Source organism: Pundamilia nyererei, unplaced genomic scaffold (assembly GCF_000239375.1).
Source record: "Pundamilia nyererei isolate P.nyererei 1_Seehausen unplaced genomic scaffold, PunNye1.0 scaffold00027, whole genome shotgun sequence".
In the NCBI taxonomy this organism is placed as follows: Eukaryota; Metazoa; Chordata; class Actinopteri; order Cichliformes; family Cichlidae; genus Pundamilia; species Pundamilia nyererei.
The window spans coordinates 944,450-966,093 of record NW_005187428.1 but is presented as its reverse complement, the minus strand read 5'-3'; the positions used below and the strand labels follow the sequence as shown (position 1 = coordinate 966,093).

Sequence of the window (21,644 nt, the reverse complement as noted above, 5' to 3'; positions counted from 1 at the left end):
AAAATCCTGATAGTTTGCTCAAATCCCAAAATATTGTCTGATAAAACATTTTAGGATGTCAGATGAAAAACCTTTTCCTTTTCGACTCACGGGAGGATGAAAACGTAGTCATAAAACATTTAATATCATACAAGAGAAAAAAAGATAAAGTTGGATAATTATTATTCTTTCTTTGAAATTTTGTCCTTTAAGCAAAAAAAAATCCAACATTCATGCAAAAATGGTGTACCTGATATCATTAGGAGAAAAATCCTCCAAAAAAGACAACGACGTATCAAAATTGCAATTCTACTATTGAAGCATCTTTCAGTTTTAAACAGATTCAGTCGGCTGAGTCAAATTAAGTTACTTTTTACAGGTTCGTGAAATTAAAAGGACACTACCGTTACGTTAAGGATGTTGATGTAAAGGACAAAAAAAGACGTGGAAGCACGTCAAGGCACTGGTTCTGAGGCAGCACTGTGTTCTAAGGACAGACTTGTTGATGACAGTTAATCATTCACTCTGGATAACAAAGTGCAAGAAGACGAGACGAGACAAACCTGATGGCGCCACTCGACTAAGAAAGTCACTGCAGTCTGAACAACCTGATGTTTGCTAAAAAAGCACAATGAAAACAGTATTTGTTGTGAATTTTGCCAAATTGTACAGTCCTTGTGAAATTTCTTTTTTAAATTCCACAGTTATGGTCTCAGTGGTCAAAATGAAAAAAGAGGATCTATGTTGTGTCTGTTTTATCAGATCCCTCATTGTCTTTTTCCCATCCCTTGGGTGATATGCTGAATCCACTCTTTCAACATCTGAAAACTTGGTCGGGCGGCGGGATCCAGGTTCCAGCACTGTTTCATGATGTTATACACGACTTCAGGACAGCCGTCAGGACAGTCCATTTTGTAGCCTTTCTCCACTCGAGGCACTACATCCTTTAATGGCTACGGGAAAGACCAGATTTGTTTGTTGAACATTTTGGTCCTTTAAACCTAGGGCTACACTCATAACACATATATGGATGTTCGAGAGCGATCACAAAGTACTATTATTATTGATTTTGAATTTTAAAAAGTCATTGTTTTCCTAATCCAAAGCTGTTATTCCAGCATATTTTTTTATGCACAAAAACAAACTGATACTTACAATTCTCGGATAAGGAACTCGGCCAAAAGAGTAAATCTCCCACAGCAAAATACCGTAGCTCCAAACATCTGATTTGGTGGAAAATTTCTAATGACAAATAGAAAAAAAAAGGATATTAAGAGTTTATTTCACTGTGTTTTGGATACACAAACTATGCACGGCAAAGCACACGGCTCAGAACAGCTCTAAAGCAGCGCACCTTTTCTCTCAGTGCTTCAGGTGCCGTCCACTTCACGGGGAGCTTAGCGGTATCCTGAGTGGAAGAGGCCTCCTTGGTCAAGCCAAAATCACTGACTTTAGCCATGTTGTCCTCTGACACGAGAACGTTTCGTGCGGCTAAGTCTCTGTGAACAAAGTTATTGGTCTCCAGATACGCCATGGCTTCACAGACGTCTCTGTGAAAGTAAAAGAAAAAGTAACAAACGCCAGGCTCAGGCGTGTCGAATCAACTTTTTGTCATGGCACGAAAATAAAAAAAAATTTAAAAATTAAATAAATGAAACTACTATAACTGATTTCTACCATTCAGTGGGAAGATAAAATGGCCTTTTAAGATAATAAAATAACCCTTTTATCTGCTAACCGTGTTGTCTTTAAATATATGGGCTAAGTGGTCCTTTAAAGAATACCTGATAAAGATTTAAATTCGAATAAACATCAACCACAACTTTAACCTCTTATCTATAGACTCATGAGATATAATCTGCTCTTTGTGCTGCAAAATATGCCCCTCTTTAGAGCTGAATTTCCTCCCTCTCTGATCACTAGCTATTGCAACACCGCTCTGCTAATACTAACATAGCATAAAATACAACAGAATAACTGCCGAAATTGTGGTTCGCTGCAGAAATACTCACAATGCAAAATGTAGGAGAGCTTCTCCACCAAGTACTGTCCGGCCTCTGGAACGTAAATAGTCAACCAAACAGCCCTAACAACAACAACAAAAGCATGTTATATGTTTTATACAGAGTATTCACCACGTCGGGAGATTATCAGACACTCAGCCACTTACCTTTGCCATATACTCAGTAACTATAAAAAGACTTCCGTTCTCCTCCACAATCACTCCAAGCAGCTGTACCAGGTTATCGTGCCGTAGTTGCCTGATGAAGGGGACAAGCAGAGCAGTCAGTACGTGTCCATTTATGTTTCTAAAACGCGCCAGAACAAATGTTTAATTTCCTTACGTCATGACAGAAGCCTCTGCAATAAAGGCCTGCGCTGTGGCGTCGTTTTTGATGCACTTCACAGCTACTTTGGTCCCTCTGTAGTCTCCCACCATCACATCTGAATAATCACAAGCAATGAACTGATCAGTGAAGCTGCTTTTATACGACCCCAAACCAACAGTAAGACGGCAATGCGGCAAATGACATGTTCACAGCAATTAAATTTGAACAGTTTTCTAACTTTTATGTCGATTACAAGGAGAAGAACAGTCCATATATGAACCTCATGGCACAATCTCATGGTTTTCACAGTAATGAAATGAAATTTGGTGGTTCTGCGATGAGGAATATTTAATATTTGGGGCTTAAATGTCTTTTTAGGCAAAATCCTTTACACCCAAATGCAGCATATGATGCGTCACATCTTTATGTTGCTCTGATTTCTGTTTCATGCAAGAAATTAAGACTGGGCTTAAACTCACCATGGAGTTTAAGCTCATCTTAACATGAACCCTAATCTACTTACCTCCAAATTCTCCTTTTCCAATAACCTGCTGCAGCTTGAGGTCTTTTCTGCTCAACGACCAGCCGCCTGTTCATCATTGAAAGTAGAAACAGAATTCAGCTGAGACGCAAACAAGCTTTTGATCATCAAGAACAATAAATAAAAGAAAAATGAAAATAATAATAAAAATCCACAATGTCCCTGCTGTACAAGTTACAAAGAACCGGCAAGCTTACTCCTGGAAAATTCATCCTGCGCAGCCACCGTCCCTTCCTCCAGCTTTGGCTTGATTAGTTTGGTGCAGAGGCCATCAGCATCTTTGGTGTAGTGCTACATAGAATAAGAGATAAAATACAGTGCACATGGCCTCATAAGAGCAAAGGAACTTTTACCATGACAGAAACTATCAGAACCACATTCAGAGCTTCAAAGCAGCTTTAGTATTTTGGAAAGAAAATTCCCCCTTCATTTATTTGCAGAAAAAAGCTCAAACCAATTTGAATAGCAACTTTCACTCTGCATCATCTTTTAAAGCATTGGTTTAGAGCACCTAATGAGTACAGCTGTGGGTTTCGCTACTTATCTTTGTCCTTCTTATATTGCTTGTGGGTGCTGTAGCTGTATTTTAAAAGAAATTGAAGCTTGAAGTTCAAACCTTTGTGAACTTCTGTAAAAAAACATGAGTAAAACTCATTGAATAGTGTATACCTGTGACCAACAGAGGGCTGCCTGGTCAAATACGGTCAAAACCACATGCAATGGTTGACTGAAAAGCTTCAGTTGGCCAGAACTTACAGACACAAATCTACTTTACTGTGCAGAATAAATAGTATGTTGCTGTTCAAAATAAGCATTTCACACAGGAAAAGCAGTCATTTTGAGAGTAAAGACCTAGTATCTGTTTGAGGTTAGAACTCTGAACCTCAGCATACTGTTCACTTCCTCTTTGATACTTCCTGTTCATTATATGTTCCAGGAACTGCACAGACTCTCTGAACTAGCACAGTAACATGGGGAGGCTAAAACATGCTTACAGTAGACTGATGCTCAATATAGCCTCCTAGAAAATATCAGAAACACTTTGTTTTATTTAGAAATAAAAGCCCAATTTACACCTTACCTCTACAAGCTGCATGAGGTTTTCAAAATAGGCCTCTTCATCGATGGTGAGCTTGCCGTTGTGGTAGATGATGCGATAGTGCTCCACCTTATTTTCGCAGCTCACACACAGAGTGTAGTCGCCAGGGAAGTTAGTGCTTTCCCGCACCAAGAACAGGCCTGTCTCAGGGGGGTTAAGCAACCGCTCCGCCTGATCCCGAGTTATCTTGCCATGAAACCATCTGGTGGAAGAGGTAGCCAGAAATCAGTACACCGACAAAACCAACAGATCAGCCCAGCAACTCCAAATTCACATCAGCTGTATGTACACGTGACATATCCAATAACAACATATAGACTGTGCCTGCATCCATTCTACTGTCTGCATCAATCATTAACAAACATTATTAGTTAAATGTCTTCCTCCTATTTTACCCACTTGGATCCAGTCATTCTTAAACTGGGTCTTTTAAAGCCTTAGATGGTTTGATTGTGCATTTCATTTTACGCTTGACTTTTTTTTACTTGTTACACTGTCACGTTCCTTCTTTTTACAAACATATATATTGTAAGTAAATATATATATTTTGTGCATTTGGGAGAAAACAACTGTAACCTTGATGTTTCACTTTCTGTTACTGTTCATACGCTCTATTTTCCATGTAAAGCCACGGCACCAGTGTCTGCTGAACAGATTACATTTATTATTTAAAAAAAAATTTATTTGGGTATTATGGTTTTCAGTGTAGCCGCTATATTAAGAGTCGGGATTATAAATAACCACATTCAGTAAACTAACTGGTTCTCGCAGCGCGTTCTTACACGCTAAAAACTGCTTTAAAGTTTGGCTGGGTCATCAAAGGGAAGTTACACTAGCAGGCCTTAATATCAAAGTTTCTTTCTCTCATGCTGACAGGTGTGTTTTGCTCATAGGTTTGTAGCTTCCTGGTACTGGCTGAGTGTTCGGTGGTGTACGCATGTATGCATTTGCCAGAGGAAGGTCAAAACAAAAATATTCATTCTAAGAGTGCTGAAGCTGATTTTTTTTTCAACAACTCAAGCTGAAAGTAATTTTTTTTATAGCTACTGTACCTATTTGTCCATTTTCCCACGTTCCTCACTATTAAAATAATGCTTAGAGCTGTTAATCAGACAACACGTGCAAAGACAGGAAAAGCTAAATCTCCCTTCCTAACACAAAATAAAGGGATATTTGTGGCTGATTATTGCTTTAGTCTTTGAAAAATTTTCATCTTTCCGCGTTTAATCAACCTCACAGTGTTATCACAAACCTTAAATGGGGCTTTAATGCAAATTAAACAACTACTGCCTTCATCATCCAGATATATAGATTAGGGTGATTTGCATATCCACTGCAACCAGTTATACAACAGAGGCTGTCACATATTTAAATGTGGTTTTTGGAATGTACAGCATATGCATTTGCACTTGGCTCCATACAAAAGTTACATTTAAATATCACACAATAAAGCTTGTTGGAAAGCTTTTCTTTACAGACACAGAAGCAGTTTCCCTCCGAGCTGAAAGGAAAGTATCGTTATAAAGTTTTCCTTTCAGTTCTGTATTACGGGTTCTCATCTTAGCTCGTAATACAGAACTTTTTGAGGTCAAGATCCCCTTTTATCAGTGTAAGCTCATATTCATTACTGGTAATATTTACTGAGAACTGCACACTATGTGAGAGTTGGTTTTCTTTTACTCATTTCCATTTCCAAGAGAAGGCATTTTTTTAAAGCAACTGTGAATGAGATATCACATGTCTGAAAGCATACATTTATACATAGCAACTGATGAGTTAAGCTCAATCCTAGGCACCTTATGCTAAAGGAAAATTATTATCTTATTTGGTTTCTGGTACAGTTCGATTTGCATTAAAGTTTATCAGCAAGTGCGTTCTAAATAAAGCTGGCACTCATACATATGCACATGCCTGCAGCAGCAAACCCATGACGTGGACAAGTGGGGAGATTTTTTAGATTACTTCAGTCTGAAATAGAAAAGAAACAACAGGAAACTGTGCAGAGTTCATGCAAACCTGAGGTGGAAGCAGACAGACGTGCACTGCAATTACAACACAGCTCAACCAAACTGTGGTCTCCATTCACACAACTACTGTGCAATTGCCACGACAAATAGGCCATCAGCCTTCTGCAACCACACAGCCATGGAAGAGGGCAAAGTCAAGCTATTTTAAACACTGCTAAAAAAGCCGCACAAAGATGGTGCTGCGGCAAGAGATACAGACAACCGATGCTCATGAGAATCTATATACTTACGGCATTAGACTCAGCTTTCCCCCACTTTTCACACCTTCCCTTTTCTGGACATAGTTGGCTGGGATCGTTCCCTCGCGGCCTGCAGAATTTTTAGCCTTGTACCAGTTTGGATCCTGAAATGCAAAAAGTTTACTGAGCGGCGCCGCATGGCATCAAACACAGAGCTGTGTCTTCATAGAAACGCAGACAACAAAAAAGAAATGTTACCTTTGTGACAACAATGATAGTCAACACGTCTCCTTTGTTAAAGGGCAGGTCCTGCTCTGTTGTGCCTTTGAAGTTATACCTGGCCACACACTCTGTGCCCTGCGGCCATGGGTTCTATAAAAGCGAGGGACGGTCACTGTTTCAGTAAAAATCCATATTTTTTCATTTGTGCTTGCAATTTTTGTCACACACCACCTGGACCTTACCTGGACCTCTGTCATGGTGAGGCGGTTCGATCCTCTCACAGGTGAGGTTTGCTAGCTCCTACCATTAGAGCTGGTAAACACACACACGCGCACGCAGTACCTGTGAAAGCGAGCAGAAGAGTAACTAGGATGTCCCCCTGTTTACTGATACTGACCCGACCGCAAGCAAATTCTCAGGAAGATAATGAATTTGTGGTTTCGCTGTACGGGGGCACATGGTAATTCGAAGCAAGCAGATGAGCCATTATCACAGCACACTGGAGTAACGTCAGATCAGACAGTGTCGGTAAAAATAACTCGCTCAGACAGAAAGCAGAACTAACAGGTTTTCTTTTTTTAAACACACTTTCACAACTAGTGCATAATGTTTCCATGACGGAGGAAAACAGTGCCAACATAAAGAAGCTCTTTCACTGTAGAATATTTCATACAAAGTAAGAAATGCACTCTGACATGCTAAAGTAAGAGATAAAGAGACCAAAATGCAACCTACTCCCTACTGTGTATTTCATGTGAAAACCTAGCTTGGTCTGACCTAAAATAAGGCACACACTGGTTCTCCATCTTAAACTCAATGACTGGGCTTTGTAGGAATCAAGATAGCTCTCTTCCAACCCTGGAATGCAAACTTGTGGTGAGATCTGACCAGGCCCCAGGGACTCATCCAGCCCAGCATTACTTTATGTCAATAAAACAGCCACTGTGACACTAACCTTAGGCCTGAGTAACCCCGGGGCCTGTGTTTCCATGATACACACACACATAAACACACAACCAATCAGAGCAAAGACATCATAGTTAAATGATGACCTACAGATTAAGTCATGCTCCACATCCTCCCTCTCTCTTTCCCCCCAAACCCCACTTCCTCTCTTGCTCTATCTGTTCCCAGGAAGAGGTGGCAGGGCTCAAATGGTCAGAGCTCAGGGAAAATCCTGGCTCTGATAAACTGTCACTTTACATGAGGTCACATCCTTTGACATGTCCACTGCAGTGCAGTCAACTTCCTGTACGACATCCCAACTTCTGTACACACCAACTTTAGAGTGGATTGCTTAGAAACGCGATAAATGAAAGAAATCCTCTTCTCTTATAACGCTTCTTCCATCTGGTGTGTTTTTCTGTTTAAATAAATAGCCCGCCATTTCTCAGACAAGCGTGTGTCTAAAAACTATCACGAGACTGTCATCACACCGCACCATGGGGATGTGATGGATGTGGTCCCTTATGGAGTGGTGCAGCTGTCTCCTGTATCAAGGGACAAAACTATCTGGACACATTTCCCACACCCTTAAGAACAGCCCCACTCTGCTCACCCCAACCCAGCTCTACTATGTGCAGACAGTCAAAGAAAGGCAAAGATAACCGAGCTGCTGTGGGCCAGTTATTCTTGTGTAGGTGTGTTTGTGTGCAGCTGTGGTGTGTGTGTGTGTGTGTTTCTTTTTTATCTTTACAAAGACTTTAAAGACAAACAAATTATTGACACACACCAAAATGCAAAACTGTGGTGAGAAAAACATTCTGTCTGTTCATATGGAAAAATAAGAGAGAAGTCAGAAAAGCATGTGATATTTTTAGCCGTGCTGTTGGTGTGGCTATGAAGATCTCACTTTAGGTCTGTGGGTCAGCACATCACAGATCTTGACTTGAATGCTTGAACTAACTATTACAAGTGTTGCTGTGAAAATTTGTGTGTGCATTCACAGGGGCTTCGAGATGACTTCTATACTCTTTGGGCATTTCATCAATTTCCCATGAGCGCAACCTTCTGGTAAGCAAATTCATCAACCTGTTAATGACGAAAGCGCCACATAAACCAACGACAGTACCATCACCCACAGCTTCATGTGGTTTATTCATCATTATTAAATTATTAATTATTAAATAAAATCAAAACTGTAGCAACGACACAATTTTAACCCAACTCGAGCAATCTGGTAATGACCCATGCTTTTACCTTATGTTGCATGATCCTATGCTCCCCAAACAAATCTCATGCCAAATAAGAACAAACCTCAAAGTCCCTGCTTTATTATTAAAAGAAAACAAGCTTTTTACCAGCTAAAACTACATTTAGTAAGCTATTGTTTCTGCATCGTTTATTTTGAAAAGATTTTGTCTTATTCTATAATAAGTTTTCAGTATCTTTTAATCTAAATATATACCTATTTTACATTACTATTACCGGTATTACATTTTAACTGTGATAACAAAGGAAATCCCCATCTGTAGGATAAATAAAGGAAACGTTATCTCATCTTAGGACAAAGTGTGAACATCGGGCATTTCCCAAATTTAGACCACCAACACTGGCCAAGAGACATCACAGAGAGTCCAAAAGACAGCGTGTGTTAGCTGCCGATTATAAATGAAACAATGTAACCTAGTCCAATTTTAACAAAGAAAAAGAGAGAGAGAATGTAAAGTTGTGTGTTTGTTGTGTCGGGATGTTCAGTATGGAGATCCCAAAAGTGAGGGAGTTGCAAGCACTCTGTTCACTATGATTCAGTTATTATGAAATGTACTTTCTCTGCATTTTATTTTCAGGTAAACTGTAAAAAAAATCATAATTTTATAGTCACAAGGTTTTTTATAGAGTGACTCGACACATTGAGGCCACTTAACTCCCATTGTGGCCACTGGGACATTTTTACTTATGTTAGTAAAAGTCAGAGCTGTTGTTTAATATTAAATAGTTTTTTTTGTGAATACATTCAAAGCCAATCCCTACCTGCAGAAGGGAATAATACATTAATATTGTGCATAACTATCATGACCTCTCTAACTAAAGGATAAGCTTACCTAGATTAATACAGTTGACTATTTTTTCAGAAACGTCTGGTGGTAGACCATCTGTCCATACAGCTGTACCCCATTCAATTTAGGATCTATTTCACTACGACCCCAAAATGAAAAGCCGCTGATGTAATACAGGGAACGTCGGGTGTTCGCCAAAGTCGACAATGTTGGTGTACTGTAGGCTGCGACTGTTGGAATAAACTTTTATGACAATGTATCAAATACTTGATGTCACACAGTCCAAACCAAGAGTATGTGGACAGTTACAGGCTTTTCATATTTTGGCTCTGTGCTTCAGCACATTTGATTTTAAATCCAATATTGGACCTGCTAATTCAATTTTTTTCCACTTTTCATCATCAAGCAAGGTAACAATCCTAAATATAAAACCAGATTATCTAAAGGATTGACTGGCCAGGATGATCACCTGATCCCAGGCTGACTGTACTGCATTTTAGGTGTTGAAGACAAGATTAAAGGCAGATAGACACCATATAAGAGATGAAAGTAGCTGGAAGGTTATCGCTAAGCCTCAAAGTATTTTCCCCCCAAAATTGAAATGCATCGTCTTCATATGTATCAGTTATTCCTAAACACTGAATATTTGGGCGCTGTTAAAAGTAGTTTTTTTTTTCACTACAGATTTAAATGGTGGTTTCCAAATCAGCATTTCCAGATCCACAAGGTTATTTTGTGACTGAAACACATCAAAAGTACAATCATCTGAGTTTTACCTCGAAGCAGGACATTATGCTGACGATGCTCTGAAAGCCACCAGAAGTTGTGGACTGCAACAGAATATGTGTGAGGGAAACCCTTTGTAAAGAGTCTCGTCAAAAGAAGAATGTATCAACGGGGTCAGCAGCTTTTTTCCCCTTTTTTCATATTAATCTCTTCTGGGACGCTGAATGCTTCCCAGCAGCAGGCCACCAGCAGCTGAGTGAACGGGACAGAGCTCATTCTGCCACAGACTCCCACTGCCATTTCCACAGAGCTCTGCATGGAGCCACAGCTTGCTTTTTTTCAGGAAGCAGCAAAGGATCTCATTGTGAGTGAGTCAAATTTCTGCTGACCCCAGTCTCATTAGATCCAACATCATCATCAATGCATCCACTGAGCAGTTTTAAGGGCAGCGATGTGACTTGATCTTTAAATTTTGCTCACTGTTCCGTTTTGTGTTTACTGCTCTACATTAATTGTAGACATAAATCTCATAATTGTGCACATACACAGATATGAGTTGAATGAAGGGAGGCGATGGACAACATTCATTCCCAAAAATAAAAGGAAGCCACAGTCGATTAGTTTAATCATAAAGAGTGACTAATAAATAGTGTTGGACTGTATAACTGCAAAATAAGCTCATACAGCTCTTACATGGTATAATATCGCATGTTCTTGCAGTTTAAAACAATCCTGTTGTCCAAATCAAACCACTGATCAACACTTGTCTCTTGTGCCTTCTTGTGCAAGTCAGTTGCAGTCTTTACTGAACTAATCAGCGGCAGCCTGACTGCACGGAGCAAGACAGGACAAGAATGTAAAAACATCTTCTTTGACCTAAAATCTGCCACTCCCTCATTTACTCACAGACAATAACCGAGGTGAAAATGTTGATTGTGCACGGTGGGAGGCTGGATTAGCTAATTGTTTATTCCCCAGAGCTATCAGAAATGACTCCCTCTTCTTTTAGTCACACATCGAAGACCATGAGATCATAAAATGAGACTGTGGCTCAGGTAGAGTGGGTCTTTGTGTATAAATGGGATGGATCCTGAACCCCCTGTAATAATAGAAAATGCACTGCAGGAAAAAGTATTAAAAACACATGAACGTGGCTTGTGTGTAAAGTGTAGAAAAGCACCGCTCAAATTCAAATTATTTAAAGCATTAAAGCCTGTTGATGACATAATGATACATCATACAGCGTTTAATTCTTAAGATTTTGCAGGATCGTAAAAATGTGTTGTTAACATTAACCTAGTGGTTCATCTCAGTAAATCATCTGATTGATTCTTTTACTAAAGGCTCCTATCGTTTCTCTAAGTGCAGCAGAGGGCCAGCACTCCAGCCTCATGATGCTCTTCAGTTGCTTTGATACTACTGTCCTGTTAGCAACACTGTAACAGCAGCAGGCAGCAGAGAGAGAAATAAACACTTGACTTTTGTCAACATCCACTGAGCTGCCACCTGGCTGGCACACAGACAGACACATCCAGTGAACAGTAATGAGCACAAAGAGAAGGCTGGTGGGGGTCTATAACAACAGCCAGCAGATGTTCCTGAGAAGGAAGTCACCTCTGCCTTTAGGGGCAGCAGCTGGACTGTGGTGCTTTTGCACAGCTGACTGAAACAAACGTCTGTAGGATCTGAGAGAGGAAGTGCGAGTCCAGTGTTTGGACCCGAAGCACAGACCATCATTGTATCACTTTTAATAGCTCAGAGTTTTTCCTGTGACGCTTGGGGTGGGGGGTGTTAAAAACTAGGTGTGTACTTAAAATAGTATCCAATTTATCATGAACAAACACAAAAGCTAAACTGAGAAACAAGGTTGTTTTCAGCGTAGCAGGAAGAAGGATAAGCGATTGTTAATCAGGGGCAATCCCCTGCATTTTGGCCAGCCAGCCATTCTAGTGAACTTTGCATTTTATTGCCATCCAAAGTTCGCATGACGTACCAAACCTCTTCACGCTGGAGAACGTTTGGTCATGTTGACTTCACCAAGGAAACACGGCATCAAAAACACCATATAAGTCGAAACTGCCGTGCCTGAACAGCGGATGGACCTTTCCTCGCTGTGGCGCGATCACATGCAGGCTGTTTTATGGGTGCTGTGTGCACAGCGCAGAGTGAAGTGCAGTGCAAGGCTGCTGCTGCTCATGCAGCCAGGCGTGACACATGGTGCAGCAGCAAAGCTTTGCTGCGGTTTTACGAACTTCTCTCCATCCTGTTTCAACAGCTTAATCTTTCTTTACAGTTTATCGTACTCTAAAAGAAGAATCTTTGCTGGTCAGGAGATCCGTTGCTGCACCAGCGCACACTTCACACTTTGTCCGAAAAAGGAGGGAAGTCCCGTTTCAGCGAAAAGGGCATCACCCAGAAAACACACCCGAGAGATGCTCCGCTCAGCTAGATCTCTGATAGCGGAAATGTTGTTTTCTGACGTGCATTAATCGCTTTTTGCCATTTTCTGACGGGTGCAGCCTACCCGACGAACATTTAACAGCGCCGCTCTGCAACTTGTAGCATGCACGTGCACGTGAAAGTGCGCACACCGTTAACAAAACTTCAAAAAGCTGTCAAAGATCCCAAAGTCCGTGACAGTGGGAATGAATGCTGCTCTCCAGCTCGAAAGCAGATTATTACTAGTCACCCAACATGTTATAACACAGCAATGTGGACAGCTGTGCGCTGCAGCTTCTTCTTCACCCCAGGAAGTCAGAGGAAGTGGTAGAAGTTTGGAGGAGGATGTTAGTAGGGCCACGTCTATAATCAACTCACTTAAAAAAAGACTTTTTCACTGTGATGTTTGAATAAACTATCCATGCCCATTCGACATCCTAACATTTATCTCCGCCAGAGCTGTCAGTCACTGCATCTACTTTAAAATAAACAGCACATTTTAAAATTTAAAGCCATCTCTGTCTCAAACTTGAAATCTTACCTGTTTGCAGGTAAAAGCAGCCGATTTGAAGCGCTTACAGGTGATTCCGCACGTTTGTTTTTCCTTCTACAGGAGAGCACAGTTTGCCATTCACGCAATAAATAACCGACAGTCGATGCTGAAGCGCAAAACACATCCAGTCCTGATGAGGAAGAAGTGAAAACTGTCTCAGGTGATCAGAAAACTTGAACGGCACCAAACGAAACTCGACTAAAAACAATAGGCAGCGGCGTTGATGCGTCTCCAGTCAAGACTATTTACAAAACAGACCTATAAATGAAAAAAGACAGCAAAACAAAGTAAACTTCCACAGATGTATCGCCTCTTTTGTGTCGTCCTTCCGTTTAGAGGGAGAAATAAAAACTCCCGCCACGGCGATAAGTATTACTCAGTAAAATCGCGGTGAGTAATTAAAAAGGATTAAACTTAATTTGAGTCAAGTTCGCTCTGCGCTACTCCTTTTCCCCGTCACATTCAAGTTTTTTTTTTTTTGGCCCCACCTTGATTTTGCGCATGCGCGTTGCTGACAACTAAAAATAAGTCCCCACAGGATATGTCTCAGTCAATTCGGTGAAGGAATTTGATCATCGATGAGGCAATAATAACAAGAAACCAAGATACAGGGACAGCGTGGGTGCAGTTGTTTTCATTTAATTGGTTCAACCTGCAGATGTGACATATTAAGACTGAGCAGCACTTTGCACATGAGGCTTCAAAGGGAACTCACTAAAAAAAAAAAAAAATTCTGTGTTGCAAAGTTGCGTGTCTATATATTTCTCGAGTTAATATGCATGTCTGCCCTTAACATTTAAGACATATAAAAATGATTAAAAAGAAAAGAAAAATGGGGGTGCAGGGGGAGGAGGGAATCCCCATCTGCTGCTGCTGCTGCAAAAAGACTTGCACAAACATATTTCCTGTAAAAAGTCAGACTGATCCAAGTTCTTCGACTGTTCACATTTTATTGATATACAATCCTTTCTTTGTTGCCGTTGATGAGAAAATAGTGTTAAGTACACAAAGTTGTCATTACAGCAGAACAAAAGGGAACCACCATAAAAGTTTTATTCACTGCCCCCTAGTGGCCAAAGACGAACTAAACTCATTTTATTCACATTCAGCAACGCTGGCTGATGACGTTTCCAAGCCAGACTTGTCTCAACAGATGTGACATAACACATGCAGTCAGAGGAATGTTAGCGAAAGGACAAAATACTTAAGTATGAAAGTAACTTTGGGCAAATCGGTACATGAAGTCTGTGCAGATTAATTTACACAAAAGAAACAATTACAATGACTTTCAAAAATAAAAAATAAAAAAAATCCTCAGAATGTGTGGACTGCTTAAATTTAGCCTTTCTTACACCAATTTCAAAGAATACACAATCCAACTCCAAATAAGGGCACGTTAGAGAACAGCTATGCAGATCCGACACAGATTGGTAACCTCAACGTAATACACTTCTGGACACATTTCAAATCAATGTGGTGTTTCACAAGCAGCAAATGGTTACATTCATTGCTTGAAAGATCTGAGTAGACATGCCTCCAATCAAGGCATCAAAGGGAAGAAAAAAAAAAAAGCAGCTGCACGTGAACTTCACAGTTTGTGATTTAGTGTATTGTTAAATATCAGCTTAATGTCCTGAAATAAAAGTGTGAACACAAGAATCAAGAATATTTTGTGATTTCCACGATTGCCCAATCCTGCAGTTCTTTTTTTTTTTTAAGCCAATTTTATTGGTTAGAAAGTATTCAAGTGTGGGACGCTGCATCAGCACAAATGAATTGAAATACATTTGAATCCCACCACACAGAAAGTAACATTTGGTAAAAAAAAAAAAAAAAAAAAAAAAAAAAAAAAAATCACTTCAACCTGTTCGGTCGGACTTATTTTTAGCCAAAGTGTCACTTATAATTGTGCCACTTCGGGCTCCGCTTTGACAGACTTCTATTAACTTCTGCATATGAAACATCCAATTCTGCAAAAACTTGCCGAAGTTGTGCAATCGCTTTGACCTCATCAAGTCTGCACCAGTTTTGATTGTGTAAAGCAAAGTTGGCTTTTGAATCCAATCTGTACTACCAAACTAAACAGGCAACAGCAACCCAACATCGCCAAGAATTAGCAGACTTGATAGTTCACTGTGAGAGAATATGGTATCAGTACTTAGTCTGCAGTCTACTGAATATTTTCTCCATAATACAGTAATGGCTGAAAGACAACAGACGCTGTATGAAAAATATATTTAACAAATCTAAACTCTAGTTGGCATTCGATGAAGCAATAAAGATTTTGCATGAGTTGTACAAATAGAACTTTGGGCCTTTCAAACAACAGTAAAGCCCTTCATCCCATAACTGTACCAAAGTTTAATAAACTTATTTCCCCTTAAATTATCATGAAAAGGTACGACTGCATCTAATTTACATGCCATGTCTTGTTTCCAGAGCCCTTATCATCACAATATAATTTGCAGAAGAGACAAAAAAGCTGTTGTAATCTGCAGCTCTTGTATTTGAACACCTTGTTATTTAGGACAAATATTACAAGCTTAATTCCCAACAAAGCATTACATAACAGTGACAGAATGTGGCAAAGTACTGCAGGCAGCAATGGAAAGACCAGCGTAAGCTTAACTGTAAGCCGTCAGATCCCAACACGTGTGAAAATTGTTCATGCGTGTAAACCGAGATGAATCTGCGTCTAATCACTGGAGTGCTTTGAAAGAAAGTTAGATTGCCATGACTTTCAGAACTTTCCTGTTTTAAATCAGTGATTGTCCTACTCACTTTAAATCTGAACATTAAAGCCCCTTACAGCCATTAAGCTGTCAGCATCTTAATGTGTCAACTTCATGTCTGAACAAGCACACAGTCACACACTCATAAAAGTCCCTGCAGCAATCTAAAACAGACTAACATTTACATATCATACTTTCAACATGGCGCACGTCTGAATGTATGCAGTCATTATAACAGACAAGTGTGAAGAGGATTATGACTGCGCGTCTCCTGCCTTTGAGAGCTCACAAAAGATAGCCCTAAACAGCAAAAACATGACGTAACATTTTATGCCACTGCATGTATTGTACAATAAGATGAAGCCTATAGTACACTTTTAGATTTTCACAATCCAGAACCAGGAGCTCTGAGTATGTGTGAGGGCTAAAGCAGACGCTCTTCTCTGCAGCACATACACAAAGACAACTAGATGCTGTGTTCTTCGTGACTACAGCACGGAGAACTAAATGTGGTTAGACTTTGTTTGACACAACGCTGACAATGATCTTTGCCACAAGTGCTGTGCACATATTGCAGATATGGCGTGCACGACACCATATTTATGTTTGAACTGACAGCAAGAGAAACTTTAACATAAAAAGTTGAAGAAACCAGCACTGTTCTCCTGTATTCCCTCTTTGAAACGGCTCTAATGTTGCATTCTTTGACACTTTGGTTATCATTATGAATTAACAAGACTTATTAGCAATCTTATTAAACTGCTTGCTATACCCTCCAAAAGTCTGTATTTTCAGAAATGCTTACATTTTTCCCCCTATCTCTATCTATATGCACTTAATCCTACTACGCTACTGTAAGATGCATCACCACTGGTCCTTCAGTATGAGGAAAAAGATCTGTTTGCACACGCCGAGTTAGAAATTTCACAGATAAACTGGAAAAACAGATCTAACTCTGGAATATAAGGCGCCAAAACCCAAACGGTCATGGAAGGTAAAAGATTTAATCTGTCAACATGACGTGAGATGTCGACCATCTGACCCGTTATGCCGAGTGCAAGGGGATGACAAATTTGCAGCCAAAGGGAGAATGGTATTTGATTCCCACTTCCTGGAACACCTGGCGAGGAATTCCTATGTCACACAGGTAGACCCTGCCAGCCCCTTCAGCTAAGGGGAGTGGAAGGCAAAGTGAGAGGGACCATTTGGCTTCAACTGCCTGCCCCTGGCCACTAGCAGGGGGATCTAAGCTTAGCACTGGTGCTCTGTTCTGATTCGCCCAGTCTGCAGCCGCCCAGTACCAAGGCTGATCCATCAGGAATGTGTTCTCATGACAGTCCAGACAGTTAATGATTAGATCCACAGGGGTGTCAGGGAGGTCTGTGAAGCCACAGAGAAAAAAGAAGAATGTCAAGGTATTTAGCAACGCTTTTGTTTTTAATGAAGCCAACAGTATTTGGAGGGGGAGAGATCAATAAAGCCACAAAACAAACCTACCTTTGATACTGGACACCTGTTTGCCACCAGTTTTGTTGAAGAGGGTGACCTCGCTGGTCACGGCGTCATGCATTTTGACAAAGTTTGGCAGAAACAGGACGACCTCCACTTCGTGATTGGCCAGGTGGCGACCGCAGCTGATGCCCTGAGCTCCCTGAACATGAGGGCCACACAGCAGTGCCACCGTGGGATGCTGGTGCAAATTCTTCGGGGTGAATCTGGAAGAAGCAGGAATAGCAAAGGTTTTATTTAGTACTTTAGAAGAACAAAATGACTAGGTTAATTAGTGTTGATGCGACAAATATGAAATAAACAGAAACAAGAGAGAAATTTAGAAAAGAATAAGTACTCTGAGAGCACAAACCTCCACCAAAGCAGCTCACTCTCTGGGGAGTATTTACTTTCTAGGGAATAGTATTGCATTTTGTATATATTCATTTTGGGGGTTTTACAGCTGTTTTCACTGCACTAAAAACTTCTTAAAGTATATTTAAAAAGAACAAAGTGAAACTGAAACCCATTTTAACTATAATGTGATACTTAGAATCCCCATATATTAGTATCATTTCCTAAATGTTGCCAGTTCAACAAAAGGCACATTTTAGAAAATTGCTTACCTGTTTGGCCCCCCTAGTAATGTAAGTGCCATCTGACTGGCACACACTCCAGTCATTTCCAGTCTCCTCTCCAGTGACAGACCATGGCGCTCAGCAACAGACAACAGACGCTTGTGCAGTTCGTAGGTTATACTCGGTACAACAAGTCCAGAGTCTGTGGAAAGTAAAGCAAACATCAATAAGGCTTAAATTGATTTACCTGCATCTCCACTTCATTCATTCCAATATAAAACACTTGCCGGTGCAGTATTCTTTGGCCCCAGGCTGCGGTACAGTAATCTGTCTGTACACAACAGGTTTGGCCTCCAGGATGTTCTCATCATGCCGGTACCGAGTAGGAGTCTGCTCCTGAGGTGTGCCGCGTGACCTCACACCATTACGACGCTCCGATATGTCAATCTCTGAGAAAACTGCTGCTTTGTCAAAAAGAGCCAGGTTTCCTTCAAAATCAAAGTCTGTGTCCAGGTAATCATCCACGCCGTCGCCAAAACACTCATCATCTCTCTGCTTCATCTGGCCATTCTTCACCCCATTCTTCTTCGGCGTCACTTGATTTACCCCTCGATTACTGGCTGACCCTGAGGGGATGATAAATATATAGTTAACCACTTTGCCACAGATTTTTAGTGAATTTAACAGCATTGCACTTACAGGAGTTATGTCTTCGACGGAATCCTTTAGGCTGGCCAGGTATGTCCAGATGACGCTCTCCATAACTTTTAGAGCAGTGCTGTGGAGAGTTCAGTTTCTCCACAGATCTAGGGTCACCCTTTGGGACTGCAACCGGTGCGCTGGTTACCTTTGCAGGTGCAGCAGAGGTAGTCCGACTATTGTCATTTCTAAAATCTAAAATCTTTAGGTCTTTTATGTCAATGGCACTGGGAAAAAAAATAAGAGTCAGAATGACGTTAAATAACAAAACCGATGAGCTAAAAAGTTGACAATGAGCTAACATTTAGTAGCATAGACTTACCTGAATGTGACCTCTGGCACGGGACACTTGACTCCATTGTGGAAAGGCTGTCTTAAGGAGATGGTTTGGCTGGACTGGTCTACAGATGATACTTCTCCCTGGTAGACTCCCAGCGTTGGTCCACAGTTAATTGACACCAAACTACCCAACCAATCCGCGGCCATTTCTGCAGCACGTGTTATTAAGAAAGAAAATATTAATTATGTAGCATTATTGTCAGAGAAGATTTCTAGAGACAGGAATCATCCTGTTAGCTAACTTTGTGACCAGGACATCAGAAATACTAGTCGTTCGGTTTTACTAGAGAGTCGTGACTAGCTTAGCCACGGCCTGCTATCAACCTTAGCTAAGTTTATATGAAGGTAATATCGCCTTGAAAAAAAAATTGTTTACCTTTTTGGAGTTACGGTGATGAAGAGCCCCCTGAACAATACAACTCAATAAACTGCGATATTAAGTGCTCATAAGAAAACTGTTTCTTCTTCAACTATTAGCTTCTTAGCTTTTTGAATGGAGCAAGCTTTCACGGTTTATACCACTTCCTGTTTCCGGAAGAAGTACCTTTTCGAAATAAGAGCTGAAGCTTAACAATTTTTTACCAGACAGCTGGAAATCTGTGGTGAAGCTTGTTAACTCATTAACTAAACTTGAAATTTCGACTATGGTATCTAAAAATTCAGACTTTCTCAGAAATGACTTCAACAGAAGTCAAAAAATTTGAGATACACAATTGTAATAAATAAGTCGACATTTGACTTTTTTTTTCTTAGTGGCAGAAACAAAGCTTCCACATAAACCTCAGTATAACCTCACTTCTAGATTTTCATTTGAAACAAATATTTTAAAACAAGCAAACAAAGACGTATATACATTTTTATCCATTTGTGTATTTTGTTCCCATAATTGTTGTGGTATTGATAGAAGAACTGCAATTTTAAAAATGTGTAACTGAGAAAACGAAGGTCATAATTTTAAACAAACATGTACCGAGTACTTCTTTGTACAAAATACAGATGTCATGATGTCTGACTTCTCATGAGTCAGAAATGGTGTGATTAGTGTCTCAGCTGGTGTGATCCCATCTCAGCATGGGTTCTAGTACCTACTTGCAAATGGCAAACCACTAATTCAAATAGATTTGGTTAGTAGAATATTGAGTCATTAAATATTTGTTGCTGGTGGAAAAATTTTCATTAACAGAGCAGTGCTTCTGAATAATGGTCTGACTTGCTAACGCAGAGAAACAAATTTGGATTTTGCCACTTGTGTGCAATATTTCACACTGATTTATAGAACTGCCCAAAGATTATCCATCATGTTGCTCCCTGAAGTTTAAATACAGAAAGAAAGAAAAAAAACAATCATATCAAGCATTGTTTTCTCTTTTTGTGCTTAGAGCGATCACAGTCAATCATTTACTGTTACGCATAATTAATCAAGGACAAGTTGGTCGTTTGGGAGATGCTCCTGACAACTCGTGTCAACAAACAAGTAAGTCAGCAGGCAAAGTGAGCTCATGCAGAGGCTATCCCAGGAGTGTTATCCGTGACACACTCACCCAACAGAGTCCTGTGTGCAGAGGCTGTCATGGATACACGCGCTAAAGGGCTATATGCTGAAAAAGGTGTTATCAAAGCTGCGTGATACTCCATGAGATGAAATGAGCATCCTCAGTGCACAAGAGAGGGTTTCTGCATCAAGGTAAGAGAAAGTGTCATTTAGTGCATCTGCAGAAGTCAGTTTAAATTTCACCATGCACATCTGTTCTTATCTCTCATGATACAGTTGATGACATGGCATACATGCATTTAGATATGGAGACTGGTGTGAAAAACACATGAAGAACAACGACCACTGAATTATCTAAATTTCATAAACACGGCGTAACAACCCCAAAGTGTTAAAACCAGATGATGATCATGAAGTAAGCAATTCAAATATCAAGACACATGATCTATGAATAGCCACAACACGTTGAGCTGTCATCTTTGTGTGAAAATCTGTCTTTGACACGTGGGCAGACGTGTGGAGTGTAACATCTCCCAAACAGAGAGGAGCATTAACTTGGATAGGAAGACGCTACAGGATGTTTAGGGGTTCAAGTCCATTTTCTTCCGCAGACCTGGATATGTGGGACACCAAATCTCGCTTTACAGGCCAGGCAAGATCAAGATATCATTTTATATTTCTGAACTTGAATAATCAGAAGGTAATTATTTAAAAGAAAATGCTTCCCGCCCCTCTTTTTAGACATCAGCATGGTGTGGTATGGCATCTGTATCAGGATCAGGCTTTCTGTCCAAAGTCAGCACAAGGTTGGGGGAATATTATATAGAGACATGAGTTTTCAGTGAGGTTGGTATATGGCTAATTTATGTGTTTCTGAACATCGAGCAGTGCTGGTGGCTCCAGGCAAAATGACCCAGGTCTAAGGAGGTGGCAATCATTGTCCCATCTGGGGCCTGAGAGTCCCACACGATCATTAGGGGCTGAGTTAAGGGCTGCCCGGGATGGAAGTAGCTTCAGACAAACAGAAGTGGTGCACTGGCTGCAGGAGGCTCACGAGCGACTTGAGTCTCAACTGGACTGGCTGAAGACCAGAGACATGCCGAGCTACAACGCAGCTATTGCACAGCTGCCTGGCAGGGCAAGTTGATTGAAATGTCTAAGACCAAATGCCTTATTTGTTTTGAGTGTGTTGATTTTTTCATTCTCTTTAGCTGTTTTGGAT

General features: G+C 40.5%; 2 protein-coding genes across 2 annotated transcripts; both read right to left on the bottom strand.

Moving 5' to 3' along the window:
* Positions 1 to 158: 158 nt before the first annotated feature.
* LOC102214576 (tyrosine-protein kinase CSK-like) lies at positions 159 to 13,563 on the bottom strand. Its single transcript, XM_005728042.1, has 13 exons — positions 13,083 to 13,563; positions 6,620 to 6,719; positions 6,414 to 6,527; positions 6,207 to 6,319; positions 3,932 to 4,151; positions 3,048 to 3,141; positions 2,833 to 2,898; positions 2,325 to 2,424; positions 2,150 to 2,240; positions 1,992 to 2,065; positions 1,334 to 1,529; positions 1,135 to 1,221; positions 159 to 932 (listed from the first exon to the last, which is right to left on the bottom strand). Exons 2-13 carry the CDS (start codon positions 6,632 to 6,634, stop codon positions 747 to 749), a joined length of 1,356 nt encoding a protein of 451 aa, XP_005728099.1. The 5' UTR covers positions 6,635 to 6,719; positions 13,083 to 13,563; the 3' UTR covers positions 159 to 746.
* A 1,394-nt stretch (positions 13,564 to 14,957) lies between these two features.
* On the bottom strand, positions 14,958 to 19,452 carry edc3 (enhancer of mRNA decapping 3 homolog (S. cerevisiae)). The gene is made up of 7 exons (XM_005728041.1): positions 19,307 to 19,452; positions 18,914 to 19,079; positions 18,592 to 18,818; positions 18,180 to 18,518; positions 17,941 to 18,094; positions 17,324 to 17,541; positions 14,958 to 17,206 (listed from the first exon to the last, which is right to left on the bottom strand). Exons 2-7 carry the CDS (start codon positions 19,075 to 19,077, stop codon positions 16,872 to 16,874), a joined length of 1,437 nt encoding a protein of 478 aa, XP_005728098.1. The 5' UTR covers positions 19,078 to 19,079; positions 19,307 to 19,452; the 3' UTR covers positions 14,958 to 16,871.
* Positions 19,453 to 21,644: the final 2,192 nt, after the last annotated feature.

Bases quoted from the DNA above. Each gene is read 5' to 3' on its own strand.
- LOC102214576 (XM_005728042.1), bottom strand. The intron at 3,142-3,931 runs GTAAGGTGTAAA...TATTCTATGTAG, and splicing joins ACCTCATGCAGCTTGTAGAG to CACTACACCAAAGATGCTGA. The intron at 2,899-3,047 runs GTAAGCTTGCCG...AATGATGAACAG, and splicing joins GCAGGATGAATTTTCCAGGA to GCGGCTGGTCGTTGAGCAGA.
- edc3 (XM_005728041.1), bottom strand. From the start codon at position 19,077: ATGGCCGCGGATTGGTTGGGTAGTTTGGTGTCAATTAACTGTGGACCA. The intron at 18,519-18,591 runs GTAAGTGCAATG...TCATCCCCTCAG, and splicing joins CCGTCGAAGACATAACTCCT to GGTCAGCCAGTAATCGAGGG. The intron at 17,207-17,323 runs GTAGGTTTGTTT...GTGGCTTCACAG, and splicing joins ACAGGTGTCCAGTATCAAAG to ACCTCCCTGACACCCCTGTG.